General features: G+C 41.3%; 1 protein-coding gene across 1 annotated transcript in view; it reads left to right on the top strand.

The window, feature by feature from the left end:
- EPHA4 (EPH receptor A4) overlaps positions 1-21,981 on the top strand; it is a gene marked incomplete at both ends in the record, with an annotated part of 101,248 nt that extends 79,267 nt beyond the window's left edge. Inside the window, 11 exons of the mRNA XM_082319569.1 lie at positions 1,090-1,249; positions 2,153-2,264; positions 7,544-7,602; positions 8,311-8,424; positions 8,606-8,791; positions 12,787-12,848; positions 13,386-13,595; positions 16,115-16,264; positions 18,692-18,885; positions 21,424-21,579; positions 21,867-21,981. Coding sequence (XP_082175695.1) covers positions 1,090-1,249; positions 2,153-2,264; positions 7,544-7,602; positions 8,311-8,424; positions 8,606-8,791; positions 12,787-12,848; positions 13,386-13,595; positions 16,115-16,264; positions 18,692-18,885; positions 21,424-21,579; positions 21,867-21,981 — 1,518 coding nt within the window. The remainder of the gene's footprint in view (positions 1-1,089; positions 1,250-2,152; positions 2,265-7,543; positions 7,603-8,310; positions 8,425-8,605; positions 8,792-12,786; positions 12,849-13,385; positions 13,596-16,114; positions 16,265-18,691; positions 18,886-21,423; positions 21,580-21,866) is intronic.
- Between the last annotated feature and the right edge of the window lie 2,510 nt (positions 21,982-24,491).

The following is a 24,491-nucleotide window of genomic DNA, read 5'->3' on the forward strand; positions in this document are numbered from 1 at the left end:
CATTTGAAACCAAATAGATTCAGTTTAATAAAATCCAATTAAATATTTCATGCACTTGAACGGTTGCTTGAAAGAATAAGACTCATAGGCTGTTCCAGCTGTATAGTATGAGTTTATTTTGTTATTTTTTCCTACCTAGGAACTGAGCTTTTGTAGCAAGCATATTCATAATGAGAATCAATAATGTTGGGCAGAAGTGAGACATTAGCTTTACTTCATAGACAGAAGTATAATAATGAAGTATATAACACAATAATAATAATAATATCTGTTTGCCAATAGCTTCTGCTTAGAGTGATAGTGTGGGCTTTTAATAGAGAATAAGGAAAGAAAATTACATTCTTCATACTTTCCAAGTTAGAGGGAGATGTTATTCCCACAAATAACTTCTCAAGTGTGGAACTATGAAAAGAGCTATTTTCTTTGAAGGTTCTCTGCAAAAATGAACAATTACCTGCTCTTGCTTGTGTGCGCTCTCTCTCATGCACACATGCATACTTCTAAATTTTTTTTATAAAGATAATCACTTATTTGCTTCCCTAACACATACATAAAAAGGCATCTGATTTGCAGGGAAGCTAGATTATTACATTTTCTGATGGATTTTCCAGGCAGAAATAGAACAATTTTTAAGATTGGACTTTCTGGAAGACATTTTCTAAGTCTTTTCTTTCTTAAAATATTTTCATCTTTTTTTTTTTAATATGGCTTCTGGCTGGTAGGAAGAAAAAGAAAGTGCCAGCATGTGTGAGTAAAATGTTGCTTGTTCATCAAGAGGATCCTATTTGAAGGCTTGGCTATTTTCCAAAGGATTTAGTTGTGTGATTTCTTAAATAATCAGTGATATATGAGCATCATACCTACCGCCTCATCATCCTTTTTTGGCTTGCTCAGAGCTCCATGCAGCACGCAGTGCTAGGGGTATTGAGCAAGGCTGACAGCAGGAGCCCTTGGGATGTATTTTGAGAATTCCATCGTTGTTACTCATCTTCTTTCATCATGACAGTTTTGGCAAGGAAGTGGGGTTCCACGGTTCACGGTGCATCGAGACATTTTTACTTGATCACCACTGTGTTCTTTTGTTGTTAGGACCAAAACGAGCGCAGCTATCGCATTGTAAAGACAGCCTCCAGGAATACTGACATCAAAGGCTTGAACCCCCTGACTTCATATGTATTTCACGTGCGGGCCAGGACAGCAGCAGGATATGGAGACTTCAGTGGACCATTTGAGTTCACAACTAACACAGGTAATGACATGCCCACTGATTTCTTTTTCTTTTCCTTGAGCAAAGAGTGCAAATGTAACTGAGCCATGTGTTGGGAGTTTCCCATTCGTTGCTTGGACTGTGGTGTATCTGTTCAGGGAAAATGTTCTTCTGTGTTGTTTACTGTAAATGCAGATGTTTGCTCATGTTTTTGGAATATCTCATTTGCAGGAGAACAGAACCCTGTTACTCCCCTTTGCAAGCTATTGACATAGATCAGTAAGGTGTCCTATCTCAGCTCACATATTTACACGTTTCCTTAGATAGTCATATAAAGACAGAATGTTTGAATTATGTTGTCAGTAGAGCTTTTCACTTTGCTCAAGGAAACATTCAAATTTAGTCCCCAGAATGTTTGCTTTTTGGTGGCAGGAAGGCAATGTGACCAAGCCTATTTTATTTTGAACGTACAGGTCTGTTTAAATCAATTTAAGGTCATGCCAGTTAGTGGCAACATCCTTCAGGATGTTAACAGCTGAAAATAATCAATCCAGCAGGAAGAGGGAAGACATTTTAAAATAACTTGTTCTCTTTGTGTCAGTTGGGGAGTGATCATCTGGCCCCACTGAGAGAAAAAGGAGGAGGAAAGAGTGGAAAGCAATTAGAAAGGCAAAAAAAATAGCCATTATACCCTCTGAAGGGAAGAAGGAGAGGGAGTCCTTGTTCCCAGTGAGCTGAAGTTCCCCAAATCATTATCAAACATCATGTCTTCAGCTAATTAGGGCCCTGTTGGAAAATTGTGTCAAATGACTATATAATAAAGGCCTGAAAGTAGATTTGAGTGCTACTCTAAACTGCCTTCACAAGCCAGAAAGCCTCATTGAGTGCTACCTAGGTTGATTTTTTGAGGGTGTCTGACACTAATGCTCCCTTTTCTGTTTCCAGTTCCTTCCCCCATCATTGGCGATGGTACCAATCCCACAGTGCTTCTTGTTTCAGTGGCTGGCAGTGTTGTTCTTGTGGTCATTCTCATTGCAGCCTTTGTCATCAGCAGGAGGTAAGAACTTAAGCTTCTCTCTCCCCCTCTCTCTTTCATGAGGGAGCTTTTTGTCTCCTCCAAACAAAGCTAAATTCTTTGATTAGCATCATAAACAGTGCATTTGCATTACAAGCCTTCTCCCATGTAGCTTTGATCTTCTCAACATTAGTACCAAGCAGCATGTGATGTAATGGCAATAGTTCCAGCTCTATTTGCCCTTCAAATGCAAAGCTGATTCCAATAACTGGCATTGAGAAGCAAGCCAGCTAGAGATTTGTGGTTAGTGTAATTTGAAGTTAAGTTTAATGGGTGTGGGTACAGTAGATTTTCTTGGACTGACTCCTGATAGACAGGGAATAAACAACTGCACTGTTGTGAACGAAGCCATCAGACCACTATGCTTGTGATTTTTGTGTTAAGTCTGCATTAGTCTTTTGGGTTAGTCCTTCCAATGGAAGTGGACATGACTGTAAAACAGAAGCCACAGTCATTCAGCGTCATATGCAGTGACAGAGCAGACTGGATCGATGGTTCTTTCATCAAAGCAGGACCATAATCTTCTACCAAGTACTTGTTCATTCTCCCAAATTCAACCCAGGCATCAGGAACAATCCTGCGAATGGGACGACAGTGTAGCAGAAACACAGTGTGAGTGTTTCTGTCTTCATCTTTGTGTTCAGTCTCATTTAAAAAGGTCAGCATGATTTTCCTTCAGTGTAATTCTGAGATAAAACTGGATGTATCATTACTGCATCTGAAGCCTGGTATCTGAGGGATGCACGTTTTGTCAGTCTCTGTTGATCAGTTTAATGGCATCACCCATAAATGTGCACAAATTCCTCTTGATTTGCTCTCTTACTTATCTCAAAGAGCAGTTAAGTCACTATGATTGCAATATCTGGAAAGCAGACAAGCATTGTTATAGCTTTCTGTGGGTGTTCAACTCAAAGCCTCCATGCTGGCAAGAAGAAAGAAGAGCAGAACGTATGAAAATGTAATGCAGAGAGATAGGTTTATTAAAAGCCATTGCAACAGAAAATAGCATCACTGAGCTTGATGACTTAATCTCCCCTCCGCTTTTATTGATCACTTTATTATTTAAGGCAGGATTGATAGCAGGATACATTGGATTTCTAATTATGAGTCGCCACCTTGGAGAATTGAGCCTGTCGAGCTGCTTTGAGATGATTCCTTCCCCTCCTCCCCTATAAAAAAAAGTCGCTTCCCAAGGCTGATAAACACTGCTTGGTGATTGGCCCTCAATGGATCACTTTTTAGAAAATGAAATGTCAACCCCTTGCCCTCATATTGATTCTCTTTAGTATCGGCCATAAAGCTGTCAGAGGAAAGGCTGCCTGGAGCCAGGTAGCTGACAGACTGGCTGATGTGGGTGCGCGCTCAGGCAGGTCTTCTCACCGCTCAGGCTGTCTGTTCAGTTATCTCTGCCTGCAAGTGCTCAACTCGGATAAAGAGAAGAGAGAGCAGGTGGACAGTAGGGACAAAAGGCTGGTCCAAGCACTAGTGGGAACGGAGATCTAACTGTCCTGGTGGCCATGGGTTCAGAGATGTCCCGTAGCTCTGCACTGGTAGGTCTCAGAGAGGCCGTGGAAGGGGAAAGGCGTAGCAAGATGAATGAAATACTAGGACAGTGAAACTGCTCTGTGCATACTAATTCATGGTGCCTTGCTTAATTAATAGCCTTCCTCAATACACAGCTCTCTAGTAGCTGGAAGTAGCTCTCAATAAACAGAATCTACTTTAATATTCACTATTACTCTAACGGTTTTAACCACTTTACCAATGTCATTTAGAGGTGTGGGCTTTGGGGATATTTCATGATGTTCGTACGCCAGCAGAAGTTAATAGCAAAATAATTATACTTTGTTCCAAAATGACTTCAGATGAGAAAAAGCTTTTCTGTCCATACAGTCCCCATGAGGAGGTTTTATAATCTAGCCATGACCTAAAAATCATATTTGTACAAACAAAACTGTGCTTTGGCCTGCAGACATGGCCCCTCTGCATCCATGAGCCAAATGTGGGAACTGGGCATATGCTGTAAGTGCCCAGTTTTGAACCCTGGGTTATTACTACTAATTTAGCATTACGTTTTTCAAGTCATTGCTCAAATCCCAAAATTCATCTTTACAACAGAATTTGTCAAAGGACTTCGCCTTCAGGCAGCTCAAGCTGTTTGGTTCTGTCCTGCGACCGCAGCATTTGTGTTAACATGAGAACTAATCTGCCTAAATGTTAGTTTAAACTTACTGAGGTTAAGATGAGCATATCTCTAGAGCAGAGTGCAGGAGGTAGCGTGGGTGTTTCTAAACCCTGCCCTGCAGGAACACTGAATGAAATTAGAATATCTCAAATAGAGTTGTAAGGGGATTTGGAAAGTGTAAAACAGAAATAGCCACTTTCTAAAAGGGCTTGAGTGGAGTAAGGTGACCCTACAGAACCCTCTGGTCATCTGAAAGTTTCTGTCAGAAATTCTTCGGATTGATAGACGGATTTATCTTCTGCTCCGTAAACAGCGGAACGTGTTTGCCCACCGTTGCTGGTGGTGCTGGGTCAGCACGCCCCGCCAGCCTGGTGCCTGAGCGCTGCGGCACCCCCGGCCCCTCTCTTCTCTGGGGAGGAGGAGGTGGGAGCAGCGGCGTGGTGCAGGGTCCCTGCTGTTTCGCCTCAGTGCCCGCTAATGCCCTCCGTTGTTACCTGCCCTGCATCGCCAGCCCCCACCTGTAGACCTGCCTGTGTCTCTGACCCCCGCGGTTTCTGAAGGCTTCTGTGTTCTTTTCCTGAATGCCGGCTATTTAATCACCACCGCCAAAATCCCTGTAATTACGGGGTTCAAATCTGCGACAAAGGCTTCCTTCTGCCGCTCAGGTGAGGTGCCCCGAGAGGCAGCTCCAGCCCCGCGTGCCCCGGGCGCAGGCTCCCGGCCTGCTCTCGGGGACAGTGGCGGGCAGGAGTGTCCTGCCCCCGGCCAAGCCGGAGAGGTCAACCGGTGACACAGGGAGAAGTGGAAGTAGGCGGTTAGGTTGGAAGGTATTATTTAAAGTTAATAAGCTACAATTATATTGCTTGAACAGTAATCCCTTTGTTTCCCTTTGCTTTTTGCATGTCTTTGGGTTTTAGTGGGGGAAGGTTATTTTTTTAATCCATTGTTAGGCTGCTTGTACTTTTTAAAAATAAGGTAAAGAGCATTTTTTCATACTTAAAGTGCTTTCATGCAAAGTGTGTTTTGTGTTTCATATTTCCCATCTGTGCCTGAACATTAATAAAATGAATTTGAAGAGGTCCTGCTTAAAATGCAGAATCTTTTTTTTTTCCTTCCTTTTTTCTTTCCTATGAGAGAAGCTGTATAATACCTGAAACCATCTCTGCAGTCCCCTTAGCTGACTTGGTCCCATATGGCACTGGGTGAGATTTGTGCGGCCTCTTCCTTCTTACTCAGTTCAGTGACTGGGAGCAGAACATAGTCCTTTTATTTAACTCAGCTCTGCTATACCGGTGCCGTAAGTCCTCAGGCAAATAAATGGTTTAAATTGATGTTTGGATCCAGTGTGGTTTTTAATAATGCTCTCCTTGTGATTTGGAGTCATTTGCGTTTAATTGACTTTCATCAAGAAAAGAAGCTCCCAACCGTTTATGGTTGGATGTGTACCTGCTTTTTATGTCTGAACACAAGTCCTGTTGATGTTGTTGGGAGCTGTGAGGCTTGGTTCAAAGATCAGATAGTCTTCACATGTCAAACAGGATTTTTTTTTCCGTCTGTTTCATGGTTAATTTATGGTTTTTATTATTGGCCTAATGTGTTTAACACCCAGGACTAAAGGACAGCAAAGACAAAGGCTGGGAAATGGCCTTTCAGCTGACAGTGATGGGAAGCTGCCATTCCCCGCAGGCCAGGCGCAGAGTGGGAAGTGAGATGCTTTTTGCTAATGGGCAGAAGGGTTTTGCTGACGGGAGGGGAATGCTGAGACTCAGGAAGATTTGCTGCAAGCGGGGCTCTCAGTCACGTGTTTTCTTCCTATTATCTGTGAGTTTTTGACCCCCTTTAACTCACATCTCCTGACAGGTCTTTCTCTCACCCACGCCCGTTTTCCTCCTCTACCCATTCACTGTTTTCGGCCTTGTAACCAGTCTCACCCCAGTGTCCCGGGCTGCCTGGTCATCTCCTGCCCCACTCCAGGCAGTGGGTTGCACATCGCAGGCAGTGCCAGTCTCACCTCCTGTTCTCCAGGCTTGGTTTCTCCTTCTGCCCTCCCTCTTCTCCACACCAGCCCAGACTCTTGCCAGTTAGCTAACCTGGGTCTGACATGCTGGGAGACTTGGGCCTCCATAGGAACAGGCAAACTGAGGAGTAAGCAACAATAAGCCCTTCTCTTTGGCAATGTCTGTTCTTATGCCTGGTTCTGAACTTTCAGTGAATAATGGGTAAAAGCCCAAATCAAATCTCTGCATCTACATAGCATTAGATGCTGAGGAACTTCAGATCCCAGTATACATTTGGCTGAGCTGACTCCTCAATAGCTTCCCTAACAGACTAAACTCTTGTATTAACTTTTCTTAATGCCTCTTATCCATTGAGGTTTAAAGCTGAACTAATTAAATACATAACTGGATACAGTATCATGTGTGCAGGTGTAGAAATAGTAATCGAACTCAGAGGGTTAGTAGAGGAGCTCTGCCATCAGGAGTTCTTTGCCCCCTTCAATTATACAGTGATTAAAAGAATAAACAAAATCCTTGGGATCTGCATTTTTGATGGTCAGTTGTTTTGGGTTTTTTTTCTGCCATCCTGATTTCTGTGTTAATAGACTGTTTCCAGTTTTAAATTTGCAGTTAGATAAGTGTGTTGGTACTGGCATTTGCCTAATTATGTTTGAAAATCAATCTACCAAAACACCTCTGTTGTAGCATTTAAATCCATATATGATAGGGCTAAAAAGCAATTTGGCCCTTTTTTGCACAGAATTGCAAATACATGTTTGAAGAAAAAGTAGTTGAAACGCAAGCTTTCTCCTCTTTCTTTAAATGCCGAGATGCAAACGCAGAGATTTGTGTTTCCCTTGATGCTTTGTTGATGCCAATAACACTTAAAGCAGTTTTAGGAGAGGAGTCTCCTTCCCCGCTGGTAAGTGTATGTTGTGTCATGAGCTGTTGAAGGGGAGCTGCCAAGCACAGGTCGTGGCAGGTGCAAACAGCTCAAGTCTCAGCAGGTCAAGACGACTGAGCTTGTCTGAAAGAAAGATACTTATTTTGAACTGTAATGCTCTTTTTTGTTCTGACAGGCGCAGTAAGTACAGTAAGGCTAAACAAGAGGCAGATGAGGAGAAGCATTTGAACCAAGGTAAAAGGCAGTGGTGCTTGGGTTTTTTGATTCAGTTCATAAAACATGTCCCATGTTCTGATGCTAGGGAAGTAAGGGACGACGTTCCTCTTGAGATGAATATGTTTCTGGTTTCCTCTCGCACACATTCTCCTTCAAAACTATGCACTTTAGTAACAGGGAAGACCTCTGTTCTTGGCTAGTGATAGCATGATTTTTCCCCACAATGCTCTGCTAAGGCAGTTTCTGGATGGGCCACGGGCAATCCTGCAAGAATGAAAATGTGAACTTTGCTGCCTTTTTTCCGGGACTGAATCCTGCTGTTAGTTCCATCTCAGTCATCCAGGTACCAAACCTAGGACCCGAACTTGGAATTTCTTGGCTCCCAAAAGGGAAATGTGATATGTTTTAGTCTCACAGATCTATCTATCTATACAGGCTATTGGCCTGTTAGTGATGGCAGTGATTTGTGAAGCTCATTTATTGGCAAAAGCCCGATTCCTTAACATCAATATTGGGAAATATTAAATGTTTACATTAAAAAAAAAATCACATTGGGGGAAAAATGCATTAAGTCCTTCCTTCCTTCATCAGTCATTCCTGGCTTGCAGTACATTTTTATTGTACACTCTCTTTGCTGTTGTATATCATTAAGGCTTCAGTCTCATATGTTCTGTGTTCAGCAGCATGTAGATCAGTGACTTCAAATAAAACATTTCTGCCTTGCAGGTGTTAGAACATATGTGGATCCTTTTACATATGAGGATCCAAACCAAGCTGTGAGGGAATTTGCCAAAGAAATTGATGCCTCCTGCATAAAGATTGAAAAAGTTATTGGTGTGGGTAAGTGCCAGAACTTTTGCATTTTTTTTCTGTAAATATAGTTTTAAACTTGCTTTTAGAAAACATGGGATCCTATGATTTTTGTATGGCAGTTCCCCCAAATGAACTGACATAACAGTTTGACAACACAAATGCGTGCTTCATGTTCATGACCATGGATTCTTTTGCCTTTTTCCTTAAGGGGAATTTGGTGAAGTATGCAGCGGACGTCTCAAAGTACCAGGAAAAAGAGAGATCTGTGTTGCTATCAAGACTCTAAAAGCTGGCTACACTGATAAACAAAGGAGAGACTTCCTGAGCGAGGCCAGCATCATGGGACAATTTGACCACCCCAATATCATCCACTTGGAAGGTGTAGTTACTAAATGTAAGTAGGTCATTTTCGTGACAAGGCCAATTTGGAAGTCACTGAGAAATTAAGTCTGTGGTGGTGTGTGCTGGGTTTTTTTTCTTTTTACCCTCTTTCCCGTAAAATGACAGATGGAACAGATCCACTGATAGCTAATAGGAGGAAATCAGTGCAGGACAAGTCATTAATCTTGTTGTCAGCTACAAATGGGTTTATGGTTTCAACTGATACTCTATCTGTAGGCAGCTTGTACAAGATTTTGTAGGGGGAATTAATACTGCAGAGGTTGGCTTTTTTTTTTCCCTTCTTGCTATGCCAAGCAGGCATCTTTCACATCTTTGCTAGAGTGAGCTGATTGTTACAGGATAGGCAAAAGCAGATGGTAAGCAAAGAATTTAAAATGGTTGGGGGAAAAATACCAAAACACAACTAGAGAGTCATATGTTTAAGGTACAAAGCACAGATGTAAGGAGCAAGCCTTTGAAATGAAGTAAGCTATTTTAGTGTGAAACTTGCTTATTTGTTTTCTCTAATTTACAGGTGTGATAATTTCACTCTGCAGAATTTTCCTGGCTGATCTTTTTGTTTGTTTGGTTTGGGTTTTTTTTAAGTCTGTTAGCATTCACTGTGCCATGAACCCTGCCTTAGAAAGAGAATGACAGCGCTCACTGGATGCTGTTTGTAGGCTAGAACTGAAAATACACCTGTGAGACCGACGTGCTTGGGTCTGACTTGATAAGGTGTCACTGCCATGGTGTAGTTATTGTCCCTACTCCAGCTGCCCTAGGTAGCATGTTGGCAAAGCCTGGCACTGATCACTAATCCTAAAAGACCCTTTGGATGTAGGGGCTCATGATCAGGGTAGCAAAGAAAGCAGGGAGTGATCTTGTGAGCTGCTGTTAAAGGGTGGAATTTGTGAAGGTTACCCTCTGCAGCTGATGGTGTGCATGATGAACATGAATGCAGGGTATTAATAGTGTAAGGTGTTAAAATTAGATATGAAAAGTTAAAAAGTAAAATATTGCTAGAAGAACAAAGTATCTCCCATAGAGGGTTGTCAAAGCCATCAATACCACTGAAAAACCCTCTCCCTCTTGAATGTCAGTGGGAGCTGGATGCTTACTTTGCCACTTGTGTTTCTGGAAATCTTACCCTTACTCATTTGTGTTTTCCTCTCCTAGTCTGCCTTCTCTCACAGTTGTTGGAAATGGCTCATACAGTGTGTCGCTGTTTGCTTTTCAAGACAAATTCTGCTAGGGAAAATAGGGGTTTGGACTAATTTTGAGCATCGTTTACTGAGGGCCTCCCTCAAAACTGAAATTAAAACATAATACTCTGTTTAAATTTTGCAGGTCTGATTTTCTCTTTCTCTTTTTGTTGTTGTTTTAACAAAGGTGAGGGGGGTGTTGTGGTCAGGCCACAGTGTTTGCTACAGACAGTGATTTTTCTAGCACCTCTGCAAAAGAAAGGCAACAGGGGAATCTCTGTGTTGAAATCCCACCGAGGCTAGAAACCCCTGAGCTATTACAGCTCTAGCAGTTATAAATGACTGTATGCATTTGCATAATGCAGTTGTCACTGAATTAAAATGATTTGAAATTTTCACTGAGGAGGTGGTAGCCTGACCCGAGAACACTTCATTGCCTGACTCGCAGTAAGCGATGCTTCCACAGCAAGCCAGCTTGGTTACCTCAGAGCTGGTGTGTTTGGTAAACAGGGCTACTTAAGAAGACATTTATCTCAATTTCTCCATAGGTTTTCTGAATGCTGTGATAAATGCATGCATTTAATAAACTGAAAATTAAAATGTGAGATAAATAGGGGTGTAGATGGGGGTTGAGAGAGGCAGCAAAAAACCATGAATACATTATTGGCTGCTAGTCAAGTACTTTAATAATTGACTCACTGATGATAACTTCTCCTCTCTCTATCCCCCTCCCCTGCTAAAGAAGTGCCTGAGTAATGAAATTACATGTTAATGCACTGAAAGAGTCTTCCTTTCTTCCTTTCTACATTGACATAGTATCTTTTGATTGAGGAAGGTTAATTAAAACTCATTTAGCTGTATTTGTTCAGTGGAAGGGTTCCGGTCACAGTTGCAAAGGATAAATGAAACAGTGACATATGCAGATTTGGTTGGAGTTTTTTCTTTTTCTACGAAAGAATGCTTGCAAAAGTGAATTAGAGGGAGAATGATGTTTTATCACATCCCTTTCCTTAAGGATGCAAGTACTCAGCCAAGGTCACTAAGCCCTTCATCCAGAGCAGTTTGCTTTATGTAATACCATTGCTTGTCTGCTGCGTTCATGCAAATCAGAGAGGGTTCAGCTGCCAGACTGGCATTTCACAGGCATGCCAGTTTGCATGGGACCAAAACAGTAGGAGTTTTTATATCAGTTGGGAAGGGAAGGAGAAGCAGGAATAGTAAAAGGCCTGCAAAGGATAGGTTGGGACTGAAAAGGTATAATAAGTAATGATGAGTGAAATAAGTGATGTATCACACATGCATGTTGGCCTGAGTGAAATGATGTAAAATTTTCAGTACAGTCAGTCCTTATAGCATATTGTTTTCTTCAAAAACAGAAATCTCTGACAAATGAAGAGAAAAGCATCTTGGTGAAAAACGCACTGAGGTAGACATGATTAGGGGAGCTTTCAATGCTGCAACATTTCATGGTAGGGTAATTTTCATAGCTGGTTATTCTGGAGCAGATACTTAATGGTGACAGAAGGAAGGAAAATTTGAGTAGTTCCGATACCTCTGATACCAAGGCAGAATTGAGCTATCTACAGTCTAGGTGATGTGTCCATTGAACTCTTCTTTCCCCATAATGTTCCCTTATTCAGAGCTGCAAAAGTACAAAAGCAGAGTTTCTCTGGGACACTGTCTTTTATTTAGGAAGAAACTAAAGAGTTCATGTAGCTAAAGCAGAACTGAGAGGAAGGGTTGCTATGCTAGCCTGGTGCTGAGCGTCAGGTGGTCCCTTGACTTCAGGTGGGCTTAACAGTGCTTATCTTGGGACTGCGCTTTCGCCGTTCGACCTTTGATAAGTCACTTCTCTACATCTCCCATTGCTCACTTGTAGAATGGAGATGATATTGGACCCATTTCTGCAAATATCTAGGTGCTGAATATCCAGCATGTGAAATAATTAGTGTTACTTGTATACACTTATGTTTTCAGTTTCAGCATCATATGACTTTGTAAAGTTTTTAAAGACAACATCAAGCATTATTTATGTATTTGCTGTTGTTTTAGGCAGGAGAGTGCCTAGAAAGCATCCCCATGTCGCTAACATTACATTACATTTCTCTTCAGATTGCCCAGCTTGGCTCTCTGTATTGCAGCATGGAAAGCGGAGTGCTGCTGAAGCACTGTGCCCCACATGTGACACAATTCATTGAATCATTTATCCTGTGGTTGACGTCGTGAGGCAAATGGCTTTGGCTCATTTATAAACAACGAGAGACACAGGATACAAATTCGGGACAGAGAAAGTTGAGAGGAACAGCTTGTATTTTGCATTCTTCAATCCAGTTGTCTTGGAATACCTTGTAGCTGCTGACAGCTTCTAACTCGCCTAAAGCGTTAATCTTTTGAAAGAGGCAGAGAGACCAAAGCATTCACGAATTCCATTTTGAGAGGAAGGCTTTCTAGTCTGCGAGCAATTTAATTACACTAAAGATTTTTGTCAAGTTTGAACAGACCTTTGTTTCTTAGCTCTCAATTATCAATTCATATATTCCTTGGAGAACAGGAGCCACTTTAGTTAAAGACCTTGTCAATGAGTCAACCAAAGGGTTAACCTTCCAGATGGGGCCCTTTAAATGTTTCTGTCCTATAATATTTCTTCTCTTGCTCCCCACAGCTGAGGCATAAGCTCGGTGCTTTTCAAATTAAATTAGATTGTGTAAGCCAGGTGTCTTGGCAGTAAAATCATGTGCAACCCATTTTTATCCCATTAACATTGGTGTTCATCAAGGAATTGTGTTTTTCTTTCTGCGAACTGTAGGTAAACCAGTAATGATCATAACTGAGTACATGGAGAATGGCTCCTTGGATGCCTTCCTCAGGGTAGGTGATTTCTTCATAATAAGCTAATGAGATTTTATACTGGGAAACATTTTCTGGTTTTCATTCTGGTTCTTTTTTGCAGAAAGATACTGAAAATTTAGCATTTTTAAAGAAATCATGTTTGTACTTGGGAAATTCTGTTTTCTGGTGTTGCTCCTATCAAAAACCAGAAAAAATGTGAAGTGGAAGGATATAGAATAAATGTAATGTTTAAGGTAGCAGGGTCTTAAATAACCCACATTTAACGGGAACAGTTCTGATTTGCTCCATTTTTGAAAGCATTGCAATGCTATAGACTCATTAAAAACAGATTCATTGCAAACTGGATACTGCATCACTGGAAGCTGTGACAGAACCTCTGGGTTTGTACTTTACTGGTGAATTATAGACACTAGTCAGGAGAGTTAGGAAATAACATTGCATTTCATCTGAGAGAAGATGGGAATCCAGAGATATGCTCTTTGCCAATTTCAGCAATGGCAGTAATGTAGCTTTTAGCTTAATGCTCTGTGATTTTCTTCCTTTCCCCATATGCAGAAGAACGATGGCAGATTTACAGTCATCCAGTTGGTGGGGATGCTTCGTGGCATTGGCTCAGGAATGAAGTATCTGTCTGACATGAGCTATGTGCACCGGGATTTAGCTGCTCGAAACATACTAGTCAACAGCAACTTGGTCTGCAAAGTGTCTGACTTCGGCATGTCCCGTGTCCTGGAAGATGACCCTGAAGCAGCTTATACCACACGGGTAAGGAGGGAAAGAAAATGTCCAGTGGATTTTCTTGCCTACACATTGGTTTTGTCTGACTGTGTGGGAGGTGACAATGGTTCATTTTAAAATAATCTCAGTCACAAGTGAAAACCTATATCACAACCTGAAAATAAACATGGGCCCAGACTCCATAGCTAGTATAAATTGATGTAGTGTTATTGCTACATCAGTGCCTACATCAGTATTTCTTCTCTGAGGATGTGACCCATGTATTCCTCTGGTTCCTTCAGTGTGCTAGAGTGCGTGACAGGAATCTGATGCCAGAAATTAGAGCTTGGGCTTCTATTCCTTCTGATATCTACAGACAAGCATAATTATTTGCAAGTGGCTAGTCCCACTGAGGTTTGATTCAGCAAGTGTAAATAGGCCACCAAAAAAAAAAAAAAATTCACTTTTGCCCATCACAAAGCTAGTCATAAATTTGACCTAAATAATTTTGACTGGGAAAAGTGTGAGGCCTGCATTCCCATTTTTTTGTTTCTTTCCCATTTTATCTATATTTCAGCATCCCACTGTTAACTAATTTTGCTTAAGCCATTTTAATATGCTGCATGTGGAATAGTACTAATGCAAGTACTTCTGGCCACAAAACAACATCCCGACCATTACCAGCCTTTGTACCAATACCTCTGTAATTAACATGCACATGAAGAAAAAAAAGTCAGAGTTTATAAAGTCTCCTTTTTTAATTGCTTATTTTCTTCGTTTTTAAATATCTGCCATTCTCCATCTGTTCTCCCTAGTGCAGAGTTTGTTTGCAGCACTCAGATTTTGCAGTTTAATCCCAACACTCATCCTTTAATGCATTCACAGTTCATTACAGGAAAGGATAGACTCATGTAGTATTAAATGCTGGCCAGCCTTGGTATTTCTCACTCATAAGGGTGGCAAGTGGAAGAAGCAGAGGTCTGAAAAGCTGTATTCAGGGAAACCGAAGTTTAGACAAACACACAAGGGCAAGACAGAAATGACTGAAAAGCTTCCCTTTGAATTTAGTGAGTGGAGATATAGTATTATGTTTGCTCTCAAGAGTAGACTACAGGGAATCAATGACATTTGCATTACAGTGCATTGTCTTCATTTAGTATCAGTAATGAAGGATCAGGAAAATTTGGATGAACTCCACTGTACTCGAGCAGCTAAATAAAAAGAGCTTACTGGCAATTTTCAGAATGACAACCATGTATAAACAATGTCTATGCATCTGTGTCTGAAAGGAGGAATAGAGCTTTTTCATAACCAGAGACGATGCAATAGAATGCAATTTTTAAAGCATCCTTTTTTAAGAGAATGGTGCGTTCTGCTCCCCATTAGTCGTATAACTCATTAAAGTGAAAGCATCCTATAGCCACACAAGGCATATACTGCTGCAGCCCGATTCACAAAGGGCCTGATGCAAGGCCAAAGAAGCCAGGAGAAGGACCCCTTTTGATTTCACTTGGCTTTGGAACAAGTCCATATTAAACACTTGAGAGAGATAGTAGAACAATAAACCATTAAGTATGCACATGCTGCACTCAGTTATGGATAAAAACTATCTAGAAGATTGCTGAGAAAAACCCTACCAAAATAAACTTAATCAAAAAAGCATAAAAGTAAATGAAAAAACCCTAAAACCTTTGTTCAGCTTAAGTCATTCCCCAGATGGAACTGCAGGAAACCAAAAGCTCAATTAAAAACACCTTGCATATTAGCATAAACAAAAGGAGAAATCTCTGGCCTGGGATCACTCAGCTAAGGCAAAATCAGATAAACAGGATGGAGTGAGTTCCTTTTAAAACAGTGCAGGACCTCAGTGGCCCAAATCAGATGCCCAAGCGGTTTTATTTGTTTAAAAAGAAGTATTGTAACAAGAGGTAGCTCTCTCCAACAGGTATCAAAAGCAGCCTTGTACCGTGTTCTGGTGTTGAACTCCTCCCACAGGGACTGGGAGAGCCCAGAGGCTTATTTGCCATCTCACGTCTCTGGTAGGAGTTGGGATATTGCCCGTGGGAAACACCACAGTATTCATAAATCTTCCCGGTTTATCCTCTCTTTATTTTACCTTTTAGAAAAGCAAAATGTTTATAATGCCATTTTTTCTGAAACAGGCCAAACAGGTCAGACAGGCAAGCAAGGAAATAGTAATTAACAGCATGTACTTATTTGTTTTGTCAACTAAATCTCTAATATATACTTTGTAAAACCCCTGGCTTGTTCTCATGCTTCACTGTAGCCGTAAGCAGAGATCTCTTAGAGGGCCGATAAAAATACATTTAACAATTTACTGGTTTGCCTCCTTGTGACTAAAGAAAACAGATGGGCAGCATTGCTTCCTGGTTGATCTGACAGTTTTATGGCAAGAAAAAGAGAAAGTGGATGCCTTTTTAAGAAGGATTCTGGAATTGCATACAGAAAACCATTTTGTATTTTTAATGGCAGTGTAGAACAGTGTCAGCCACGCACATTACTGGGTCAGTGGCTCACTAGCCTGTGGTTTCTTTTATTTGTGACAGGGTGGCAAGATCCCCATCAGGTGGACTGCACCAGAGGCAATTGCCTACCGTAAATTTACATCGGCTAGTGATGTGTGGAGCTATGGCATCGTCATGTGGGAAGTGATGTCCTACGGAGAAAGACCTTACTGGGATATGTCCAATCAAGATGTGAGTCTCCCACTGACCTTCCTTTTCTTTCCTTTTCCCCTTGCGGCTTTATCTTTGTCCTTAGATGTCTGCTGATGTGTTTCTGTGTCAATTGCTATATGGTTATAAGACATTTACTGAAGGTTTTTAAAAGGATATCATGGGTGGTAGATTCCTGTTTTCTCAGGGAACCTCTCTGGAACTAAGACTTCGCTGAATACTTCAAGTCTGGCCTATGGTCAGGGAATAGGGGATTCTCAAGTTAGGGTTTAACTTGTGCATGTATCTTTTTTCCTTTCTTTTTTTCTTCTTTTTTTTTTAATTTTAGGAAAAGTACTATAAGCAATTAAAGTAAGAAAGAAGAATGGAGGAAAGGGAAACGAATATATTTAAGTTGTCAGATCATAATACTGTCAAGAGAGGGAAGATTTGAATGTTGATATTAAATCTCAACTTTATTGAAAGTCTTTAAGAAAAAACACTTGAATTTAATGGGGCTTCCTATTAGTAGTTAATTCTTCAAGCCCCAGTATGCTTGTAATTCTTCCAGATGATTTTATTTCTTGTAGGATATCTAAAACAACACATATGAAATCCAATTCTGATTATCAGTCAGAGCGTCCTTGCGACAATTGCATAGCTGCCCCCCGAGGACATTAAAAAGCAGCTTGCCTAAATGACCATTCTTAAATTATGCATGTCCTGTTTAACCGTACCATCTGGACTACTTCAGTGTATTCCAAGAGGGAGCATGCACAATGGCTGCTATTCCAGAAAAGTATTTAATAATAATGCTAATAAGAGCTTTTGCTAATAGAATTTTTATTAAATGAAAAAAAAAAAAAAACAAAACCAGTGAAAATGAGGCATAGATTATCCATAATTCTTTTCCCAGGGGATTTACAAACATAGAAAGGAAAAAGAAAAACGTTAATCTGAATATATGGTCATGGGAGTGGTTAAGTCATTTTCCAAGTCATCTGCTTTCTTATGTAGAGCTAAACATTTTCAAAGAGTGTCTAGATGCGGATGGCATTTAATCTAAACGGGGGATATAATTTTAATTTCCCTCTGATGTGAAATGTCTCTTCTGGCACCCAATCTTGCCTTCCTTTGCGAACAGGAAGTCATCAAGACTTAGCGAGAAAATAAAACACCAGATGTGTCTCAGTTATATCAGGCATGTCTACACAGCACAGTGGAGCTCAGTGCAACAAATGCAGAGCTAGCATATTAGGCTGGTATACATTGCTAACGTGTGGTGCTAGCCCACGTCAGAAAGCTGGCTTGAACAGGACAGTGAAAGGCAGTATTACTGTCTTTGCATCTTCTTTTTAGCACATGGCATAGACATGCCATTTTTTTCTTCTCAACAGTCATGAGAACAGTGCTTTTCACAACAAAGCAGCAGTGGATTTCAAATTATTCTCAGTGTCTGTTGAATCAAGAGAAATCAAAAGGATCTTCACACTTTCTGGAGTAGGGAGAGCCACTTTGCTTGTGGTCACTGAATAGCTGCTAATAGCGCAAGCATGTCCCCCGCCCTGTCCTCCCAGTGGATTTTAGCCGCTAATTGGACAAGACCAGAATGAGGGAATTTAGCGCAATTCAGTCTATGTGCACTCCTAGTCTCTAGTCTCATGGTGAGTCCTGCCAGCAAAGTCATATCGATTAATTAAGATCTGAAGGCTTCTGGGTCATGTCCCTGTCATATCGGAATTGAGTCGTGGTCACGTCCCGTTCTCCTGAGAGAGCTAAGAAGCCATCAGAGTACTGAGCTCTGGAGCCCTTTTTGGAGGGTTTGAAATGACTTCAGCTTGTGAGTTTTTCTGGTTTCTGTTAAATATGAAATGCATACTTACGCTTCTGCATTGGACTTCTGTAACTTTCTTGATAAAGCTGCACAAAAGGGTTCCCATTTCTGCATTTCTTGGTTCAGAGCATACAGTGGTGAGAGAACAGGTTCTCTACAAGGCCTATGTTACTGACAGAGATGAGCCAGCCCAGGAGGAGAGGGTGATCTGCTGCACCCCAAAAATGATGGGGAAAGTTTCATCTTCAAGATATCGCGCCCAAAACTGACAAATATCAAAGGTTTGCTGTAGACCTGTTGCTTCTCCAACCCTCTGTCCAACAGGAATAGTTGCTTAATTCTAACCTAGGCTATTTTGTCATCTCTGTATCCCATGTACTCTTTTGTGATACGTTGCCCTGCTGTATCTGATGTCTGCTTTGGATGCTGGACCCTTTTATTTTTGAATTGCTGAGGAGTAATGACAGCTCTGAGACCACCAACTGCCTGAGTCTGAGTGCAATTTTCCATGTTGTTTCACTTAATTGTGGATTTGTTTCCATACTTTGGATCACCGTAGGATAAATGATACTCAGCTGGTAGATGTGAGTAGTGTCTGATGTTCTCTAATGTATCCCTAATTGTGCCATTTATAGGTTATTAAAGCCATTGAAGAAGGGTATCGGCTGCCACCCCCGATGGACTGCCCCATTGCTCTCCATCAGCTGATGTTAGACTGCTGGCAGAAGGAACGCAGTGACAGGCCTAAATTTGGACAGATCGTCAACATGCTGGACAAACTCATCCGCAACCCCAACAGCCTGAAGAGGACAGGCAGTGAGAGCTCCAGGTCAGCTGTGCTTTTGTAATGGTGATGTACGAGGGAGTACAGTGGAGGTGACAGGCAAAGCTGCAAGTCACCTGAACCTCTGCACTGGGACTGCAGCGTGTTCTGTACCTCTGCAGAGCCAGACTGCACAGCAGATGTTGCACCGGGCAAGAGAGTAGAGGGGTTGTGCTGGCACACTGCTGAACCCCGCCGGGCACCCCAGACTCTCCTAGATCTGCGAGAAGGAAAATCGAACAAGCAGAGCTGTAGCTGTATCACACCAGCACTGACCAGTTTATAGCACGGTCTTAAGCATGTCCTGAAAAATTTCTGATGCAAGCAAGCTCTGTTTGAAGACAAAGTTTGCTGCATCTCTTCCCTCTCCCTGCTAGTGAAAGGGCTTAAACGAGTAGCCTTAATGCAATCTAGCTAACAGGAGTGATGTGGTTTTCTGCAGGAAAAGTACATCATCAAGTTTTATAAACCCTAGATTTGTGTAGGATTTGCAAATGAGCGTTACGGCATTACAGCCAACGCCTTGCGGGCATTGGGAAGGTGTGGATTAATTTTTATGTGAATTTGAATTTAATTTTGTGGAAAGCCAGTTTCATGTCTCCACCGATCCCGCATTACATTTGTGTTTTGTTTTGTTTGCTAAGCATGGTATACCTGGTACGTGCGAAAGAAGCGCAGTAGGAAGGAAACTCCCAGAGTTGTAGGGTAAAACCAAAATATCTTTGTTGGGACAGATCAGCAGTTTGCTTAAGCTGGTGAAACACTGCTGAAGTAATAGGAGCTTTACTAATTTACACCAGGTTTGTTTTATTTTTTTCAAATGTCTTTGCTTTGTAAGGTAAATTTGCTTACAGCAAATATGGAAAAAAGCTGAAAAGAAAAGAAACAAGAGGAAGACAACAGGAAAATATTTTTCAGTAGAATATCCATTGGGCAATACAAAATTGAGTGTTTTGAATCAGTGAAGGAGTAACAGAGAGTCTGATTCAGCCTCCAGCAGAACAACATCCTGGAAAAAGCTATTTTCATTTTAAACTTGTAGGTCCCTTTGTGACTCTTGCTTACAATGTACATTATCAGAAGAGGGATTATTAACCCTGTGAGACCATTATTACCACATATCTTCCAGATTGCCCTAATCGCACTGGTAGCCTGGCAAAAATGTATCCACCCTTGAGGCTTAAATAATTTACATGGTGAGAATCACAATATGATCTGCTGTGATAATTTGATTTGAGAATCACAGTATGAACTCCTCCATTTTGCCTTCTTTCCGATTCACAGGTGTGCTTTGAAAATACATAGATTTTACAAAAGTTAATAGCCTGATCAAGGCTGTTTTGTGTGTGTGTGTGTGTGTGTGTGTATATATATATATATATGTAAAAACAAAAGTTAATAGCCTATTCAAGGTCATTTAATGTTCATGGCTATTTATAGATCTTTATATTTCTTCTCTTTGGAATATGAATTTCAAATATGCATATAACATTATTAATATGTTATATGATTTTATAAGTGAAGCATAATTGTATATAATTAAGTTGCCATCATTGGGCTTGTGTTAGATAGTACAGTAAAAGATTTGTACAAAGTATTACCAGCATGTACTCGGTGCCTTAGGCAAGACATAACTATGCTATTGCACACCTAATCTTTGATGATGTGCATTTTTAAATAAATTGCTAAGTGATAATTGTTTTGGGTACATAGATAGTAGTAATTTATAATTGTTTAATGAAACTAATTTACAATATACATGAAATAATAAATGAGTTATTAATAAGAGAAGCAAATTTGGTAAAAATAATTATTCACAAATCTGTGCAAGGGAAAATGAGAAGCACATTCCACAATGCAAACAAAGATCAAAGCTCGCATGATTCCCGCCACTTCTGGCACACGCGCTGGTCAGGAATGGATTGATTAAAGAGGGGATTAACTCCCTGCTGTCCTGAGTTTGATTGAATGCACTGAGCTTGCCTGCGAACCTGGCTAGAAGCAGGACTTATCTGAACCCGCCCTGAATTTCGCCCTCCAAACCAGTCTGGCAGGTTGTGAGCTCCCAGTTCCTTTGCACATACTTCAGTAGTGTTTCTATAGTTGCTGAGCCAAGGTCTGACATATGCAGGATTGGCAAGGTCTTGCATTGCTGCGTGTGAGATACAGACCCAGTAGGCTGAATGCCTTCCAGCATTGCCATCTTCTTTGTTTTTTGAAGTAAAAGCATTTTCTATGAACTTGGTTGCATCTGAGGTAGAAATTGTAAGCGGCATAGTGGTTTCAGATTAGATCTGAAAGCAAAAATAGAAACCTAAGGTCAAGTTCATTCGTGGCAGAAATTGGCCTATTACTTTGCATTTTGTTAAGTTTCTTGCACTGATCTACGTTGTTGTGCAGAGAGCCTCCAGTTTTGCTGGGCACGACGTCTTGCCCTTACTGTCCCTAATCGTTGAGGATAATTGTTGCAGAGACCAAACTGTGGTTTGCGATTCATAATCCAGCTGACACCATTTCTCTGTCCTTTCACTGTTCGGCATCCAGACCTAGCACAGCCCTGCTGGATCCCAGCTCCCCTGAGTTCTCGGCGGTTGTTTCTGTCGGTGACTGGCTCCAAGCCATTAAAATGGAGCGATACAAGGATAACTTCACAGCTGCTGGCTATACCACCCTAGAGGCTGTGGTGCATATGAACCAGGAGTAAGTACTCAGCGATATAACAAAAAAACTGGTAAATCTGGATTTAATCGGCTTCTTTTGCTTTGTGCTGCATATCATTACGCTCATTAAAGGAATGGAATGCCTTTCATTTGGACGGAGGATAACTTTAAAATGCCTCCACAATGCCTTCACTTATTTAATTAAACATTTCTCTACATCTGCCTTGCTTTTGCTGTGTTGCTGGCAATTGACTCTTAATATTTTTCTCTGCACCAGCATCTGATCCATGGTTCTCAGCCCCCTGCTTCTTCTCTTGCTTTCCACAGTGACCTGGCAAGGATCGGGATCACTGCCATCGCGCACCAGAACAAGATCTTGAGCAGTGTTCAAGCAATGCGCACCCAAATGCAACAGATGCACGGCAGGATGGTTCCCGTCTGAGCCAGTACTGAATAAACTCAAAACTCTTGAAATTAGTTTACCTCATCCATGCACTTTAATTGAAGAACTGCACTTTTTTTACTTCGTCTCCTCGCCCGTCGAAATAAAGATCTGCAGCATTGCTTGATGTACAGATTGCGGAAACTGAGCGTGTGTGTTGGGAGGGGGGCCTCCAGAAATGACAAGCCGTCATTTTAAACCAGACCTGGAACAAATTGTTTCTTGGAACATACTTCTCTGTTGATCAACGATATGTAAAATACATGTATCTATATAAATATAAAGTCACATTCAAGTTTTGATGCTATGTTTGCTGCCAGATACTGCTTAAAAAAACAAAAACAAAATTACTCTCCTTCTCCCTATGACCTGTAGGATTACAACCATAGTGTTTTATTTGTGGGTGAAACCACCGTTGTGCATCTTTCACTGGAATGAAGAATCTGCCCCAGGATATATTTTGCAGACTTGATGCATCACTAATACCTTGCAGAAACCTCAGTGAGAATATCGTTTGGCTTATCAGTGCCTGCCAATTAGTGGTCTACCCGTTTATGGGCTTGAGACATGAAATGACCCACCTTGTGGATTACTGGGCAAAACTGGACTTCTGGGGAGATCATTGGCTGTTGTTGTGCCATGCTGAATCCTACCGCTTAAAGACATTTTGTGAACATCTTGCCAGTAGTCAGCTGTGACAATCGTGGCTGTGGAGCTTTCAGACTTCTTTTCTCTTTCAGGAAGTGATTCCTTTTGCCACACGGAGAAGGTCAGTGGAAGCAGAGTGTCCACATGTTCATGGTGCTTTATTTCTTAAACTGCTAGGATTTCATCACTGTTGCGGGGGTGGGGGGAGGTGCTGTAGTGTGTATTACTTGGGGTTCCCAACTGGTTTGTATGAACCTGTACTGGTTTCCCAGACTAATTGCTTAGTGTTTCCCATTGTTTGCTCTATTTGATGACAGTGAAAATTGCTCTGTTTCAAAACCTGGTCTTGCTCTCAAGCCATTGCATGTTAGGATGTGCAGACAAGGTGTAGGAGTGCATCTTGCAGCTCACTCAGTTCGGTGCTAAGAGCCTGACCCCACTTCACACTGAGAGCAGTAGGGATGCCCTTATTTTTTGGGTGGAAAAACCCACACATATGGATCCCATAGAAAGTAAGAATAACCTTGTAAAGTACAGATACTCAAAAACGCGCCAAGAAGAACCAAGGACTTTTCCTGTCCTCTCATGAACAGCAGTAGAACCAATATTTGTATTTTAGAAAGATCAGTTTCAGTTGCTGTGTCAGTGGTTTTAAGGGAGGGGGAGCAGAAGGAAATGAGACTCTGCCTGCAGCCTTTCTGGCTTTGCACAGTTTGGGTGGCAGGCACGGTGGTAGCTCTGTGTTATGCTGCAGTGTTACACTTCAGACAGTGATCCAGTCTCATCAGCTGTGGGAAGCAAACTCACTTTTGAAACCAGCCCCATAGGCTGGATTATCAAGGCAACTGTGGGTGTGAGTGCCAGGCGTAGGCTGCATGGCTAAGGTCTAAGCACCCCTCTGCAAGTATGGCAGACAAGATGGAGCAGGACCTGCTTGCAAAGCTGACCTCCAGCTCCTCTTTAGAAGGAGAGCTGAGTGAATGAAAACATCCCCTGGGTTGCTAGGTGCAGGTGACTGCTGTAGGAATGTGGTTGTCCTCATTAGGTCACATCGGATAAAGCTTTATCTGGTAAAGCTCTGAACACATCTAGGCTTGTATTTTTTTATATTAAAGCTTTTATTACTCTTTTTGAACAGAGTGTATAAATTAGAGTGCTTTTAAAGTCCTTTCAAGGACCAAAGTGATGAGAGGACCTTAGAAAAGAGACAGGATTGGGCCTACTTATGCTGTGCTGGGTAGGAGGAGGATTTTCATGACACATCCTCTAGAATAGACATTGTGTTTCAGCTGTGCCAGGCACAATGTCAGAAAGGTGAGATCTGTATTTTGATGGTGCTAAGACTGGTTCTTTGGTCTATAATATCTTGGTCCCACTCCGCACCTGACAGCAAATTCAGAAATGATTTAGTGGCTTTATATGTCAGATTTTTTAATAATTGCATTTATTCTAAATCCAAAACAGCTCACTCAGTTGGACAAGTTGCACTTACTGTATCATCACTCACATCACTTTTTGTCACTTTTAACAATAACTTGCTGATTTTAACCACTAACTCTCCCTCACCCCCAACTTTCTCAGAAAACAACTTGTTCAGAATATGGGATGCTAAATTTGAATCCTGTCAAGTCATGACAGCTTAGTAAAAACTGTTCTGCAGTATTACTTGTAAAAGCTTTTCCATTTCAAGAAATTTAAGATTTCTTTTAAAAAACTACTTAAACCAGCATGTTTTAATGTCATTTTGCCAGGCAACATAAGAAGTGGTTACTCATTTTAAAGACCTGACACTTGTACTTTCTGCAGCAAAAATTCTTTTGCCTCTTAAGTGCAGAGATACTTTAAGTTTTCTCTTGCTGTAA

Source organism: Platalea leucorodia (assembly GCF_965183815.1).
Source record: "Platalea leucorodia genome assembly, chromosome: 8".
NCBI classification, from domain to species: domain Eukaryota; kingdom Metazoa; phylum Chordata; class Aves; order Pelecaniformes; family Threskiornithidae; genus Platalea; species Platalea leucorodia.